Below are 15,115 nucleotides of genomic sequence, written 5' to 3' on the forward strand. Positions count from 1 at the left end.
TTGAGACCAGGGCTTGCTGTCGGAAGCTGCGTGAGGTGTGTCAAGGGACAGATGATTTGGGGGCAGCCAAGCTTCTGCCATTTCCACTCCTTCAGTTAGTGCCAAATGCAAATACAATGTCCAGATCATTTTGTCACTGCCCTTAATGGGAACTTAATTTCTTAGACTTCTGTTTAAACACAGATTAGCGTTTCTGCCAGGCCAAGAGCAAATGCAAAGCTGACATTTTAATTAATAAAATATAGATCGCAAAGCAATGACTAGTTCTGTCTTCCAATAAAACAATGCCCCTTCATTAATGTTCAGTGCAATCCTATGTATGTGTAATCAAGAAGTAAGTTTCAGAAGGCTAGGTGACAGAAACTTAGCGTGTGCATGTAATTTGGGAATATATAAACCTGCATACCATTCAAAGTGAAATTGCAGATTCCCCACCCCCACATTATATTAGCCCCTTGATTAAACATGCAGGTGACACTTCAACAACTAGCTTTGATCTTTTTATGGACAGCATCCCCCAACATTAAACTCAGTTCCAAAGGTCCAGCAGAATGAAGAAAGTCTCTGCAGACTAAAATGCACATATGGATGTGAACTGGCCACATAAACAGAGGTGGATTGGCCACTGTTTGTGATGCACAAGGCTGTGCGCACCTTGCTTCAGGTAGAGCTTGGATATTTTGATTGCACTACAAGCCTCCGGGGCCCCTTTCCCTGCTACAACCTTGACAATTACTCTACCGGTGAAAAAACTGTGCTGTGATTTTCAGTGTATGTTAATGCACCGTCCGGTCACCAACTTTAGCTCAATGACATTCAGAATGATGCCACTATGATGTGCCAGTGTATTGACAACTAAGGAATTATTCAACCCAGGAGGAATAAGACCAGCACAGAGAAAACTCTCACCGCAGTCTCCTAGATCCTGAATTCCTTGAATTGTTTCTTTTCCTGTATGTTGCAGTGTGCTTGCTGACTGTAGCACTGTTAGTGGGTGGTTCCTTAGACTGAATGGGTGGGGTTCAACCTGTTCTGGAAGGAGTTGAACTCCTACATGGGAGCAGGTGTGCAGCTTGGGGGCAGAAAGCTAATTGTTGCTGATCCAATGTTGGGCTGTTACTCGTTCTTTTTACATTGTTGTGGTTTTACTGACATTATGTATTTTAACAAAATATGTACACTTTGGCAAAAGGAAGGCCTGGGGATAAGCTAAATAAAGGGGGGGGGGAATCATTGTCAGCTTCGATCAATAATCTTGCCTTACCAAGTGTGTTTCCAGGTAGAGCTTAAGGCTGTCTGTCTCTGCTTTAGGAGGAGTCCAGTTCTCTGTCGTTTCCATGGCTTCATTCAACCAGTGGATGAATTCGTCTAGCTTGCTCACAAATCCCTTCCACAAAAAGAAAAGGGGTGGGGGTGGGGGGGGGACAATGGCATGGCTGTTAGTAAAATAACAATCAGGTAAAAACAATAATTTTATGTCTTTATTTTAATTAAGGGAATATGGCACTGCTCTGAAGGTAGCAACCAGCTACACTAAAAGAATGTGGCAGTTCTTGCTTATGAAGATGGGAGAAGGTTGGGCATAGCATCTGCCGGCCTGGTTTGCACATCAACACTAAGTAAAATCATGGCGAAGTACAAACACACACAAGTAAGAAACTGAAAATCTGACATTGACAGATCTGTCCATCCTTCAGTCAAGGACTGCCTTCTCCCAGATTGTTGTTGTTGTTTATTATTTAAATTTGTATACCACCCTTCATCCATGGATCTCAATGTATCTGCCCATTGTATCTGTCATTGGAGGCCTCCCTCAATTTCCTTTTGCCCTGAAAACACACAGTTGGTTAGGACACATGGCAGGGCCTTCTCCATAGTGGCACCAAGGTTGTGGAATGCTATTCCTCAGGAGACTCAGCTAGCTCCCACTCTCTCTTAGTCTCTAGGTGAGCTGGGAACCTGTGGCCCTCCAGAAATTGCTGGGTTCTAGCCACCATCTTCCCCAGGCAGCATGACCAATAGGGTGCTGGTGGGCCACAGGTTCCCCATCCCTTATCCAAGCCTTTATATTTCACCAAATATTTGAACTCTTTTGAGTTTTCTTCCTGCTGATACAACTGGTTTTAGCTTTGCTGTAGTTTTTCCATTCTCAGTTCTTGTGTGTGTGTGTGTGTGTGTGTGTGAGAGAGAGAGAGAGAGAGAGAGAGAGAGAGAGAAATTTTATGGAATACTTTTGTATTTGCTTTTAAATTTATGGCAAGTTGCTTTAGGGGTTCCTCTAGCTGAAGGATAATAAATAAATTAGCAAAAGCAAATAAAGATACTGTAGATGCTTCAGTGGAAGAACAAAGGGAAGGTTTTTGCAGAGGCCCTTGTTGCTGAACTTCCCGAGGTAAGTTTTGTGTTTGTAAAAGATTTAAGACAATTGCCCTGATCCAGCCCTGCATGGGTGTAGCCAACATCACCGTACATACACAGCCTTATAAAATAAGCAGCAGCTGAAACACAGGGAAGCATCTTATGCTGAGTCAGACCATAGAGCCAGCTTCCTCAGTATAGTCTACACCAGGCTTCCCCAACCTCGGCCCTCCAGATGTTTTTGGCCTACAACTCCCACGATCCCTAGCTAGCCGGACCAATGGTCAGGGATGATGGGAATTGTAGTCTCAAAACATCTGGAGGGGTCGAGGTTGAGGAAGCCTGGTCTACACCACAAAGAGGAAACCTGTGGCCCTTTTGAGTATGCCCAATGGTCAGGAATGGTGGGGAGTTGTGGTCCAACAAACTCTGGAGGGCCAGAGGTTTCCCATCCCTGATGTATACTGACTGCCATCAGCTCTCCATGTCTTCAGACAATAGTGCACATCCCTCTCCCAATCCTTCCTGGAGAGGCTGGGGATTGCCCTTGGATCTTCTGTGTGCAAAAAACACATGCTCTGCCACTGAACTACTGCAATGTTCCCTCCACTAATGCTTTGGATGGGAAACTGAACGAGGGGGTGGACAGATTGAATCAAGCCCCTTCTTCCCCTTCCAAATAATTTGTCAGGGCAACAGTTGCTTCTTTTGCAATGCTGCACACATGCGGTCCCAGCTACTGGGCCGCTTGGCTGAATCACACAAAACGCAGCAGCTGTTTTGTGTCTATGGCTCTCGATCTGTGAGCCAAGAGCTGCTTCTCATCGGTGCATATGACTTCTAGATAGATCAGGGGCACGTGATGAGAAGGAAGTACGGTCACAATCTAGGAATGTGAAAACTCTGTGTCTCTTGAAATATCCTGCAATGTTATTCTTAACAATAGCAGTAAAAAGGATAGTTACATTCAACATACAAATATTTTATACCACATGATCTTATTTAAAAGCATCCTAACACCAGCAATTTATATCTCATTTTCTTGCATATGTATAGCCACAAAACGACATAATGAAAAACAGTGGTAGAGAATATTTAACCTGTGATATTGAGACAGGGATAGACATATGCAACCATATACAAAACTAATATGGCATAAAGAGGTGATAAGCGGAACTCATTTGTAAAAAAATAATGTAATTGTTCCCCTTGCAATGACACTTTACAAAGCAGGCATGCTTCTGGTAAACAACAGTCAAGGATAAGATAAAATCTAGAAGGAGTGGCATGAGAAGAGGTGGCTATAGCCCTGTTACCAGAAAAAGGCCCTTTTCTGGTGTAAGGCACGAATCACTATAATCCCACAATTTTTCAGATGATGTCTGTAAAATTTTATGGAGACAGTTCAAAAGAAAACAACTGTAGAGATTGAAAATTATTTAGAATACTAAAAGCCTGACACTGAAAATTACTGTCAGAAGATAGATAACACTGCCCAGTTCTTAAATCTCATTATTCAAGCAGACAGCACCACCTGGAGGCTGAAGTGCAGTATGCCAGGTATTGCCAGCAGTTATTTCAGACAAAGGTGTTTTACGATAACACACGATATAGCATTCTTCTAGTGATCTTCTAGTGCCAACATGAATGGCCTTTCAGCACTTATTACAAACATACCTATGCTCTCAGGCTCCTGCAGGTACTTAATTTTCAACTGGCTGGTTATTGACTTTGACCCTGCTCTGGGCTTTCAGCTACATTTCATTTATTGTAATTTTAATGTCAATGTTTGTACTTTTAAAATTGCTGTTCGCCACTTGATGTGCAGAGGTGTTGCAGGAATGCCTTAATAAATAAAACAGAATCCCGCCTCCCCACCAACGGTCCAACTTTCGCTTGTTCTGGGCCCAGGTGTGGTAAGAGTCAACAAACACAGTAAATTTGGAGCAACCACTGTTATTGGTTCCAAAATAGGTATCTCACCTCTGCTCGTGCTTGGAATGACAATAATCATAATTTAAGGGGCTAGCATTGTTGGATGCTAGTATCTGTCTTTCTTGGGAGACAATGGAAGTGTGCACCTTTGGGGGTGAATTGCATTATTTATTTCCAGGTATATTCTAATAATGACTTCTCTACCCAATATGGCTGGGTTATGGCTGGGATAGCTCAAGTCGGTAGAGCATGAGACTCTTAATCTAAGGGTCATAGGTTCAAGCCCCACGTTAGGCAAAAAATTCCTGCATTGCAAGGAATTGGGACTAGATGCCTCTCATGGTCCCGACTCTACTATTCTTCGATTCTATGATCCAGTTGCAACTAAAATCTATTTCTTTGATCTTCCCACTCTATGTGATCAGTGGGTATGAGTCTGTTGCTTCTCCCCTTCCCTATTACCATCCCTACACGGTTTGGTTGCTGCAGTGGAGAGCTTTTTCTAGTACAGTAAGTTCCCATATGATTTGGAACCCTAGAAAATCAGAGTTCTAAATCATGGAGGGAACATGCCAGAGTATAGCAGGCTCTTTGATGCAGAGGTTTAGCCCCACAAGATGTGTGTGGTGGTGCAGGAATGGCAATGAGGATGTTTGTGGTGGGACTGGTTCTATGGCTTAATTTCTGTTTGCCTTTGCCCTCTGCCTGATGGTAAACAAGGAGTGGGAAACATCTGAATAGGGCTTAAGTCTACCTGTAGCTGAAACAGCCACATACCCTTCCCCTTATTTACCCTGCCTCACTTCTCTTCCTGCCTCTGTTCTCTGCATTGCCTCTAGTTCTAGACTGTAAGATCTATGGTTCTATGATTCTATGATTCTCTGATTTCCCCAATGGTCTGCTGGCTGGGGCTGATGGAAGTTATAGTCCAAAACATCTGGAGGGCATCAGGTAAGCAAAGGCAGTGGTAGCCAGTGTTAGATATTACAGTGGGTGAGAAGGGATCATAGAATCACAGAATAGTAGAGTTGGCAGGGACCATGAGGTTATTGATTGATTGATTGATTGATTGATTTAATAAATATACCACCCTATACCCAGTCTCAGGGTGGTTCTCAATCTAATCCAACCCCCTGAAATGCAGGAATCTTTCACCCAATGTGAGGTTCGAACCCACAACCCTAAGATTGAGAGTCTCGTGCTCTACCAGCTGAGCGATCCCTCATACCCCCTGTGAAAATTACCAGAAACAAGCAGTTCCAGAATAGAATAAAAATGTATACCAGCTCCGAGAAGGTTGCTCTGTATGCAGTATCTACCATTTTTCACTCCGACTGCACATTCCAAATTTACTTCCATCCCATCCCAAAGCATGTTTATGTTGGAGTAGATCTGAGCACTGCTTTATGGTATTTGAATGGGATGCTGTACTAGGAATATGACATAGGAACTACCCAGCGATACTAAATAAGTTGCTAGCTTTTTGTTGGTTACTATTTCCAAAAGTTGAAAAAAAATACCTGAAAAGGGTTGCTTGAAACTTGATTCTGGGAAGATCCATCAGAGAGTGCTCAGATTCATATTATTCTCGGCAACAACTAGCTGCTGAAGCCTGGACTGACCCTTAGATTCCAACCAAAGAGGCCATTAAGAGGAGACTGTTCTGATAACAGCTTTCTGTCTTGAATTCCTTCATGTTTTGGTGTGTGTTAGGGTTGAGCCAAAAACAGGAAGCCTTTTTCAAAGTGAAAAAACCTCACTTTCAGTGGTTAATCAATTGCCTCTTCAAAAGGAGGCAATTGTGTTCTGTCTATAGTTATGTGACCATATTGACTCTGATGAATGTGTTTGTTCCCCTCCTCAGCCATTAAGTTCAACAGATTTTCCCCCGAGCTAGTTATTATCTTTCAGTTTAATCCACCCCACAGATAGCTGTGAGGCTAAAAAATGGGGTGAGGAAGAAATGGGATCATAGCCTTCAATCTGATAAATTAAAAACAATCAAATAGCCTGGAACCATCAAGCCAGCTACAACTAACAAAACCATGGTTGGAATTTGGTATGGATACCGTTTGAGCAGTTATGGCTGGGAAATGAATGAATAAATGAACGAACAAATGAATAAAGAAGTTAAAACTGTTTTTGAAATCTAACAGTATTTCCTGAGTTCGCATGTGGCGTTCTGCCTGTTTTTCCTCAAAGGTGTTTCATGACTTCAATCAGGATGCTCTCATGCTGGTTGAAATTAGTCCCACTGCACTCAACTGAGCTATTTGGACCTGATTTTAAAACAACAAAACAACAACAACAGAACAAATCCGTGAAAGAGATGCAGTAGCACCAGTTGGCCTCAAGAGGGTGCCAAATAGCCATGTCTGAGAAGGATATTAAAGGCAGTAGCAGCAGATGCAAAAGAGTAGAAAACAACCTCCCCTACGTTTTGCTACATCAACTCCCAAGCATCACTATGGAAAAGCATTAGAAAAATGTGAGATGGGGATGACCTACAATGTATTTGTGGATCAGCCTTAAATATCTCAATATGCAGCAATTACTCTTAGAGATGTCAGAGAAAACAGAAGCAGAAGGCTACTCGTATTTGCTTATTCGTCCTATGTCTGGAATGGAAATCAATCCATTGGTATTTCCTGTGTTGTGGCTTTCCGTCCACAAACGATACAGAATTGATTACATTTCCCCCTCCGTTTGCATTGTGTGTCCTTTGCGCTGAAACGAATGGGGTGGAATTATGTAAGGACAACAGCATTTGCATGGTTAATTACATAAGTTACGTAATTTCACCACAGCGGACAGTGAGATGAATGAGGCAGTTTTTGGCAGAAGACAAACTGCAGCGGAACAGAAGCAGCGCTGCATGCAACAAAAACAAAGCAGAATGGAAAACGGCACCTTCTTACATCCCTAATCACACCAGAGATTGTTCGTTACATTGTACCATTTACAAAAACTTTATTCTTTCATGGCAGGGATGAATGGATCAGTTTACTTCCAGTTCCTGTCAATTTCATGTGTGCTCCTTCACAAATCTGTCCTGTCCTGTATAATTGTGTGTGTGTGTGGTGTGTGTGTATATACTGGTATATATATATATATTATTTGCATATGCACTTGAACTAATATATTTTGATGTATTTTCTCTGGGGTGTATATCATTGGATATATATTGCTGTTAGCTGCTTTGGGCATCTCCATTTTGAAATGGTATAAAAAGGAGGCAAAAATGCATTTATAACTTCTTGACACTCCTGGTACTTGCCCACCCCTCACCAACCTTTGTTTCCAGCTGCAGGAAAAATATAAATGAAGCAGTATAGATGTAAACAGTGTAAATTTCTTCCTTACCTCCATTTTTTCCCATATAATTTCATAATTATCCTGATCTTGTATATCCTGCATCAGCTGTTGAATCAAAGCCGATTTATTTGTGGGAGACAAGTCATTTTTATCGGCCGGCTGAGTCACTGACGGCTTTCGCGGCCTCTCTTCCAGGTATTTTTTGATGCTTGGTGAGGATGTGCAAAGCTCTTCATCTGACAGAATGTCACTAAGAGGCCCCGATTCAATGCTGTCCCCTACGGAGGATATTATGTCACTCGAAGAGCTGGGTGAAACTCTGCCTAACCTTTTGTGCTTCTTTTTGATCTGATAGGTCGGGTAAAGCTCAGAGTCCGAGTTCATTTCAGAGAGTTCCCAGTCGTCGATGTTTTGAATGGTCTCCGCTTGAGGTTTCTGAGGAAGCAGTTTTGTCAAATTTTCTAATTTCAAAGCTAACACTTCAGTCTGTCTGAGGTGTGAGGGAAGCGCTAAGTATTCGTCGGAACCATACCAGGCACCAGCAACTTTGCTGTCCGTACTGACGTAACTCGGTGAAGATGAATGGGCCTTTTTGCCCTGACTTCTTGGAAGAACGGGAGATGAGGACACCGCAGAATCTGAACCAGCTGAAGAGCCACTCACTTGGCTACGAGCAGGTGAAGCGGAGCAATCTCTTTCACTGCAATACTGGCCATTCAGTTCTTGCTGTTTACAAGGATCAGAAGACGCAGAGGTCGAATCACTTTCGGTTCCTTCTATGGACTGCAAGCTACCAAAGGGGATTCCATTTTGCAAAGCAGCAAGGCCTCTTTTAGCCAAATGATTCGTTGACGCAGCATTTGATCCAATCCTCGATATCCTGCACGATGCCACCTCCTCGGGAATGTCATGCGACTTTTTGCATCTCAGCTTCTCCCTTCTAGTGTTGTCACTGGGCTTCCCCAGACCAATGGAATTTTCCTTCAGGTGGTTTTGAATGGTGTACTTGAGATTCTGGTCACTTATGTTGTGCAAGCAATCGCACGACTGGCTGATGGAAGAGGGGCAGCTGTTGTATGCCGCTTGTAAAGCCAGGCAAAGCTTGGATCTGTCTGGTGGATCCAACAGCGAGGGTGTGCTCCTGCTCATTTCAGTCTTAAACATCAGGGAGATCTGGTTTTTTATATCATTGATCACCATATCCGTTCTAAATATGTCTTCCTTTAGAAACAAACCGCGTTTGGGCACAGTGGGTTGTGTAGGAGAATCCTCGTTGTAGTCAAAGCAGTCTCTAATTGATCTCTTGGGAGTGGAGTTTTCGCTGTGAGGATGCTGTTGGCTTTTTGCACCGTCGGAGGGTAATGTATCGAGCTCCTGTTTTACTAATTCAAAGACAGTCTTGCCATCAAGTGAGTTTGCAGAATCCTCTGGGCCTGATACTTTACAAAGAGGCAAGTTCCCAGAAATATGAGAGAGTGAAAGTTCAGGGGACAGAGTCAATGATGGTTTGTAACTTTGGCCTTCCTCCTGGTGGTCTGTTGACATGGGTAAATGGATTTCTTTTGCATTAATGGTTTCATTACATTTGGAAGCAATCGAATCAGTTGCTACTGCCAGTAATCCAACACTTCTGATAAGCTCTGGAAAATCTTTTTCCATTTCACTGCAGCTCCAAGACTCAAATGGTTTTACTTTAGCCTGACCGGAGGTCATGTCACCAAGCGCACCAAGAAAGTCTTCGCTGGGGCTGTAGTCAGATAGTTCAAATGCAGTAATTCCACAATCCAGCGACAAGTAATTCTGAGAACATTTGATAGTTAGCTGTCCTGAGTCATCCACTTCTGTTAAAGAGTCAAGGCGGTCCTGCGACAAAACAGAAATAGGAAAGCTTTTAGTATGTGTGTGTGTGTGTGTGTGTGTGCTATATGCATGCATGTGTGTGTAAATATAGAATCAATCCTATGAGTTTAAGACTGATCCCATGAATCACACATCTTCCCACAAAGCATGAAAAAATACAGACTCAGGGGCAGTTTCCTTCTGTAATTTTAGAAATAGAACACTACTGAATGTTAACAGAAAGCAACCTTGTCACATTGCTGTGAAATGGAATTAGACTTGTAGTAGAAATTCAGCTTCTTCACTTTAGTTTCTGGCTTTCTGTGAGAAAAAAGTTACAAATTGAAACAGCGTAAGTCCGCAGATTGGGGGGGGGGGAGAGACTGTGCCAGCTTAGCCCTCTGAGGACTGGGGCAAGTGTACCCGGCTGCCCCCCCCCCCCCCCGCTGCATGGGCCTGCATTCAACTAGGAGCTGCAACAGCTGCAGCACCATAGCATGTGGATTCATGGAAGACAAAAGTCTTCGTGAACTTTGTTGCCCTTGGGCTAGGCCCAGAATCTTCATAAATGCAATGAGTCAGAAAAAAAAAGAATATTTGTATCTGCTAGATCTTGCTGGAAAGCAGGTGTGTGGATTTGGGGACATACTTGGCACAAAATATCAATTTTTATTCCTCTAGGAAGGTTCATTTTGCCAGTGCTGGCTTAGAGATGCTCCCTGGCAAACTGTATTTAAGATCTGAAGAAACAGTGGGCAAAAGGTGTAGACAGGAAACGGAGGTGAGAGAGGAAAGGAGTGGGCTTCTGCCTGTCTGCCGGTCTCAATTTCAGAGCCACCCACTCTCTTCAGATCGCCTTCTTTGGTGAGAAGCCATTGTTATTTTTAGCATATTTACTAAGCCTCTGCAAGGAAACTTGTTTAAAAATTTGGAGCTTACAGCAGCAACAACTAAAATCATTCTGGTAAAATTAATAATAATAATAATAATAATAATAATAATGTAAAGGGTCATAACTAGCTATGCCATAGATAAACTTATTGTATAAAGAGCTTCTGCAAAGTATAGAAGAACAAAGGGTGTGTGAAAACAACTTGGACTTTTAAGTTTGTGCAAGTATTGTGCTCGCAGTTTCCGTGGAATAGAACCAGGCTCTTGTTTATTCTCGAGTCAATGAACTATACAGTGGCAAATCTGAAGATGAGTCTTAGCTTGCCAAACCTTTGCCTGGAGACAGGATTTAAATTTTGGGAACCGAACAAGATACATCTTTGATGTTGTCTTAGGAGTTGATCCTGTCAAACCACAGCATCCTTCTAATTCTGCTCCATGCCAGGGAAAATCCACATCTCTGACTGCAGCCTTAGGCAGCAGCAATTCGCTCTGCCCACATTCTGCCACTACAGCAAGGCATTCAGTTAGCTGGGATCAAGCAGGGAAAGTGCATCTTTTAGAATTCCCAGACTAAGAGCCCAGAAAGGGCAGTAGATTGGGGAAAAGGGCCTGTAGCCCTTCAGATGCTTTTGGACTCAAGCTCCCATTGGCCCCAGACAGCATTGCCAATGATCATAGAATCACAGAACTGTAAAGTTGGAAGGGTCATCTAGTCCAACCCCTGCAATGCAGCTGTCCCATACGGGGATCAAACCTGCAACCTTGTTGTTATCAGCACTACGCTCTAACCAACTATCCATGCCAGAGATGACAGGAGGTGAGGTCGCCTACAACATCTGGAGGGCCACAGGTTCCCTATCCCTGCCCTAGCTGATACTCAGGTGAGTCTTACTAAAGTCTTTTGGTAGTATCCTTGGAGGCAGCACCTTCTGCTTTCTGCACACATCACCCCAGCCAGGGTCACAGGAACATAGGAAGCTGCCTACTGGTCCATATAGCTCAGCAATAGTTGCATTGGTTGGCTGTGGCTCCCTAGGATTTCAAAAAGGCGACATTCTCAGTCCTACCTGGAAATCCCAGGGATTGAATCTGGGACCTTCTGCACTATCAACCAGCTAATTTAAACATGAAGATTGCCACAAGGAAGCCACCAATAAGCCCTCCTTTGATTCCCATTGGGCGCCCTGTGGCCCTTGTCTGCCAGAGCCAGTACAGAATCAGATGTCCATCATAACATCTAAAATCCTGCTTTACTTGGCAGCATTTCCAATGATCTATAGTCTCTGCACACAGTCTACACCCCCCACAAACTCATAACAATATTTTTTCAAAGTGATCATGAAAATTCACCAGCATATTGGCGTGTGCGTTTCTCCTAATATGCATAATTTTCTATGTAATTTTGCCTGATGCACACTTTTTTTTGCAAAGCAATTTCCTACTAATATGATGCATTTGTTTGTGTTATTTTCACTAACATGCATTTATATGCACACTTTATCCAACTTTATGCATTTCTTTCCACATCACTGGGAAATGCCGTTGCAAAATTCAGTGACTTGCACATTTTGAAGGGAGGCACTGTTTCTGTACTACTCATATGGAAACTTGAATTAGGTAGATTGGCCTTTAAGTGATAAGTGGCTTGAGTTTCTCCCCTGTCCTTCGTCTCCACACTACAGTCGTCGTGTTCAAACTGGCCGTAAGACAACAAGGTCCATGAATAGTGGCAAACTATGCATTGTGGTGGTGAACAGGCAGGCATGGACTGTGCTTGACCCTAAGCACTCGAGGAATTAAGCATATCTAGCTATGGAAGACTGTGGCATCAAACACACTTCATTCCAAACAGATTATACTGATTTAAATGAGACCTATGGCACTGTTGGTTTTTTTAGGATTGTAAGAGAATTCTGCCAATAAGGCATGTACATTTGTGCAATCATGGGCCAAATATTAGCTGTAAATCTAAAAGGTTCTTCCAACAGGGTTGCTAAACTTTCCACTGGGGGGGGGGAAATATGATGGATGCATCTGCTCTCTTTGCTAAACACAGAAAGTAAGTAAGCTCAATGTGTCTTTGCCACGTAGGTTATATAGAGGCTTCTGCCTTTAGCTCTGTATTCATTTGGTTTTATCCCTGGCACAGCAGCTTCAAAGCAAACATGACAGACCTACACTTTATTTTTTGCTAGTTCAGTCATTCTGAATGGATGACTACAGCATTCATTTAAAATTTACTGCATCACACTAAAATTGATTGACAACCCTGGGCAGGAATTAGCACATTTTGCAGTAGTAGCCGAAGTAACTGTATTCGTTCAGATGAGCTTGAAACACAACTAAGGGGTTAGAGTTCAAAAAGTAAATTCTTACATTTACTTGCCATACCTCCTTTGTTTCCTCTGAAAAGGCTTGCAGAATATCAGTCTGCCTGGTGTAATTCCCATTGGCATCCTGCAGTCCCTGTAGAATTCTCTCTCGTAGAACCAGGACAGAAACTCGAAGCTGGTGCCAAAGAAGTTGTACTGTATGGATGTCAACAATCACGTTGACAGAGTAAGACAAGAGCTTCAGGGAAAATTCAGTCTCCAGAAGAGCATGGATTTGTTCAACGTGATCGGAGATATCTTCACATATATCCTGTAAGAAAGGTGGGGGGAGGAATATTAGCCAAAGTTATACAATAATTTGATTTTACATTTTAAATTACAGATTTAATTTTCATAATCTAAAGATTATATATAGCACCCTGTCTCTCTGTCAGGCGGCAGAAGAACCCCCACGGCAGGTTGCCAGGAATGGAAAAGACAAGGAAAAGTTCTTACCATCTGCTTTTTATTCAACATTTACAGAGAGAGGCTTGGGAATGCAGCCTCTTGGAATAATGGCGTTGCCCCAAGTGACTCTCCACCCCCTTTTCTCCCACTTCATCATTCACCATCTTCTCCCCTACGGGTGGCACTGAAGGCCCTTTGTTTTTGAGCCCTTTGTACTACTACTTTCAAGGCTCACTGGGTTCTGGGAGGGGGGGTCTGGAGTGCTTTCTAAAGACACTGTGTCCATCAGCTGTTGCCCTCCTGGTGCTTCCTCTTCCTCTCCCATTATTTCCCAACTTTCCCCCTCATCTTCCTCTGAGCCACCATTCCTCCTCTGCCCAGTCCTTGATTCTCTCTCGCGCACAAAGCATTTATGATGCACACATCATCTGAGACCATTTCTGATGCTCCTACAAACTTCCAGAAAGATATCATCTTTGGCATTGAGAAGGCATTTTCCTATGGGTTGTATTTGAGGGGCGCTGCCTTCGCTTCAAGCATATAATCTGGCTTACTTGACTGAACAATCTGCAGCTATTCGCCCTGTGTACCTGAACTCTGCAGCATATTAAGATCTGGATTGCAAGACTAATCTACAGCAGAGCAGGGAGGGGGGAACTTTTCCAGCTTGAGGGCAACATTCCTTTCTGGGCAGCCTTCCAGAGGCCACATCCTAGTGGTTGGTTGGGACAGAGGCAAAAAGAACAAAAAAATGTGAATTTTGCTTTTACGCAGTAAGCTAGTTTCTATACACACTGACACGCTCCACTCCATCCAGGAAAACAAGAGGCATTATCAGAATACAGGGACAAATTTCAGCCCAGGGGGAAACAGCCAAAGAGGGTGCAAAGCAGCACTAGTAAGGGGTGGGGTCATGAGGAAGGGGTGTGGCCGGGAATGTCACCCTGACATACATACACAGCTGTAAAGTAATGTCCAGCTGAAGTTTCTGAACTGTATTCAGTGAAATCTCTATCCTATAGATAAATAAAATACCTCTCAGGAAAAATAAGTGTTTTATGTTAATTAACTTGGTTGGAGGGTTATTTGGACATTACTTCAGAGCTGTGTACGCATATCTGGGTGACACTGGAAAGGCCTTGGAAAACCACATACCCCAATAACAGTAACAGTTGCTACTGGTAGTAGGCCTCACTATGTCATACACACAGCAGGAGTCAACTAGTGTTACACATTAACAGAACAAACGACAGCATCACCTCAGCCTGCCTCCTTTTGAGTTCTTTCATTGCTTCGAGGGCATGCCAAATATCTCAAATATGACCTGACGCCAAGTGAGTATTCCAAAGAATTAAAAGAGGAAAGCAGGAGGCAAAACTCCTATGACATGTCCTATGCAATGTTTAATGGAAGAGCATTTAGGTTCAAAAGGGTAATCTATTTCAAATACAGTACAAAGAAAGCAACAGTTATTTCCAGAAATCAACCAATACCAATGCTGTATCCCAGTTGCTACTGGAATCTAACTATAGGGAGAATCTCAGGAACACCTGAGATCATTCTACATGTAATATCATGAATCCAATACAGTACATTTAAAAGAGGAATTAACCACCACTGGTCATTGTCACAATATTTATATTGTTATGAGTTTGTAGATGCCAGGCCTCTCTAATCCTTGGATGCAGTAAGGAGAGATGGGATCCAGAACGAAAGCAGCAAGAAGTGAGGAAGTTTGTTTCTCCCAAAATAAACCATGAATGATAACCACGAACAAACCTTTGCTTCAGATAGGATCAAAGTGGGGGAGTTTGAGCTGTGTGTGCACACTTCATCCACAAGCTAATTTGCTTAACCACTGTTTTTGGCTTGGAATTGTGTTGAAATGTGGTCACTGTCCCCAAACCTGCTTCTGTTCTCTTCACACACATTTCTGACTTACATAATCCTAACCGTGGGAAGCAGGAAATGTGTTACCCCAGGGAGATCTCTAT

At 42.9% G+C, this 15,115-nt stretch overlaps 1 protein-coding gene across 1 annotated transcript in view; it reads right to left on the reverse strand.

Annotated features, from left to right (window-relative positions):
* The window catches only part of LOC117043806 (A-kinase anchor protein 6-like), a 200,981-nt gene that overhangs the window by 150,779 nt on the left and 35,087 nt on the right, over positions 1-15,115 (reverse strand). Inside the window, exons 3-5 of the mRNA XM_033143891.1 lie at positions 12,733-12,984; positions 7,657-9,471; positions 1,265-1,387 (exon numbers count right to left, since the gene is read on the reverse strand). Coding sequence (XP_032999782.1) covers positions 1,265-1,387; positions 7,657-9,471; positions 12,733-12,984 — 2,190 coding nt within the window. The remainder of the gene's footprint in view (positions 1-1,264; positions 1,388-7,656; positions 9,472-12,732; positions 12,985-15,115) is intronic.

Source organism: Lacerta agilis, chromosome 1, assembly GCF_009819535.1.
Source record: "Lacerta agilis isolate rLacAgi1 chromosome 1, rLacAgi1.pri, whole genome shotgun sequence".
In the NCBI taxonomy this organism is placed as follows: domain Eukaryota; kingdom Metazoa; phylum Chordata; class Lepidosauria; order Squamata; family Lacertidae; genus Lacerta; species Lacerta agilis.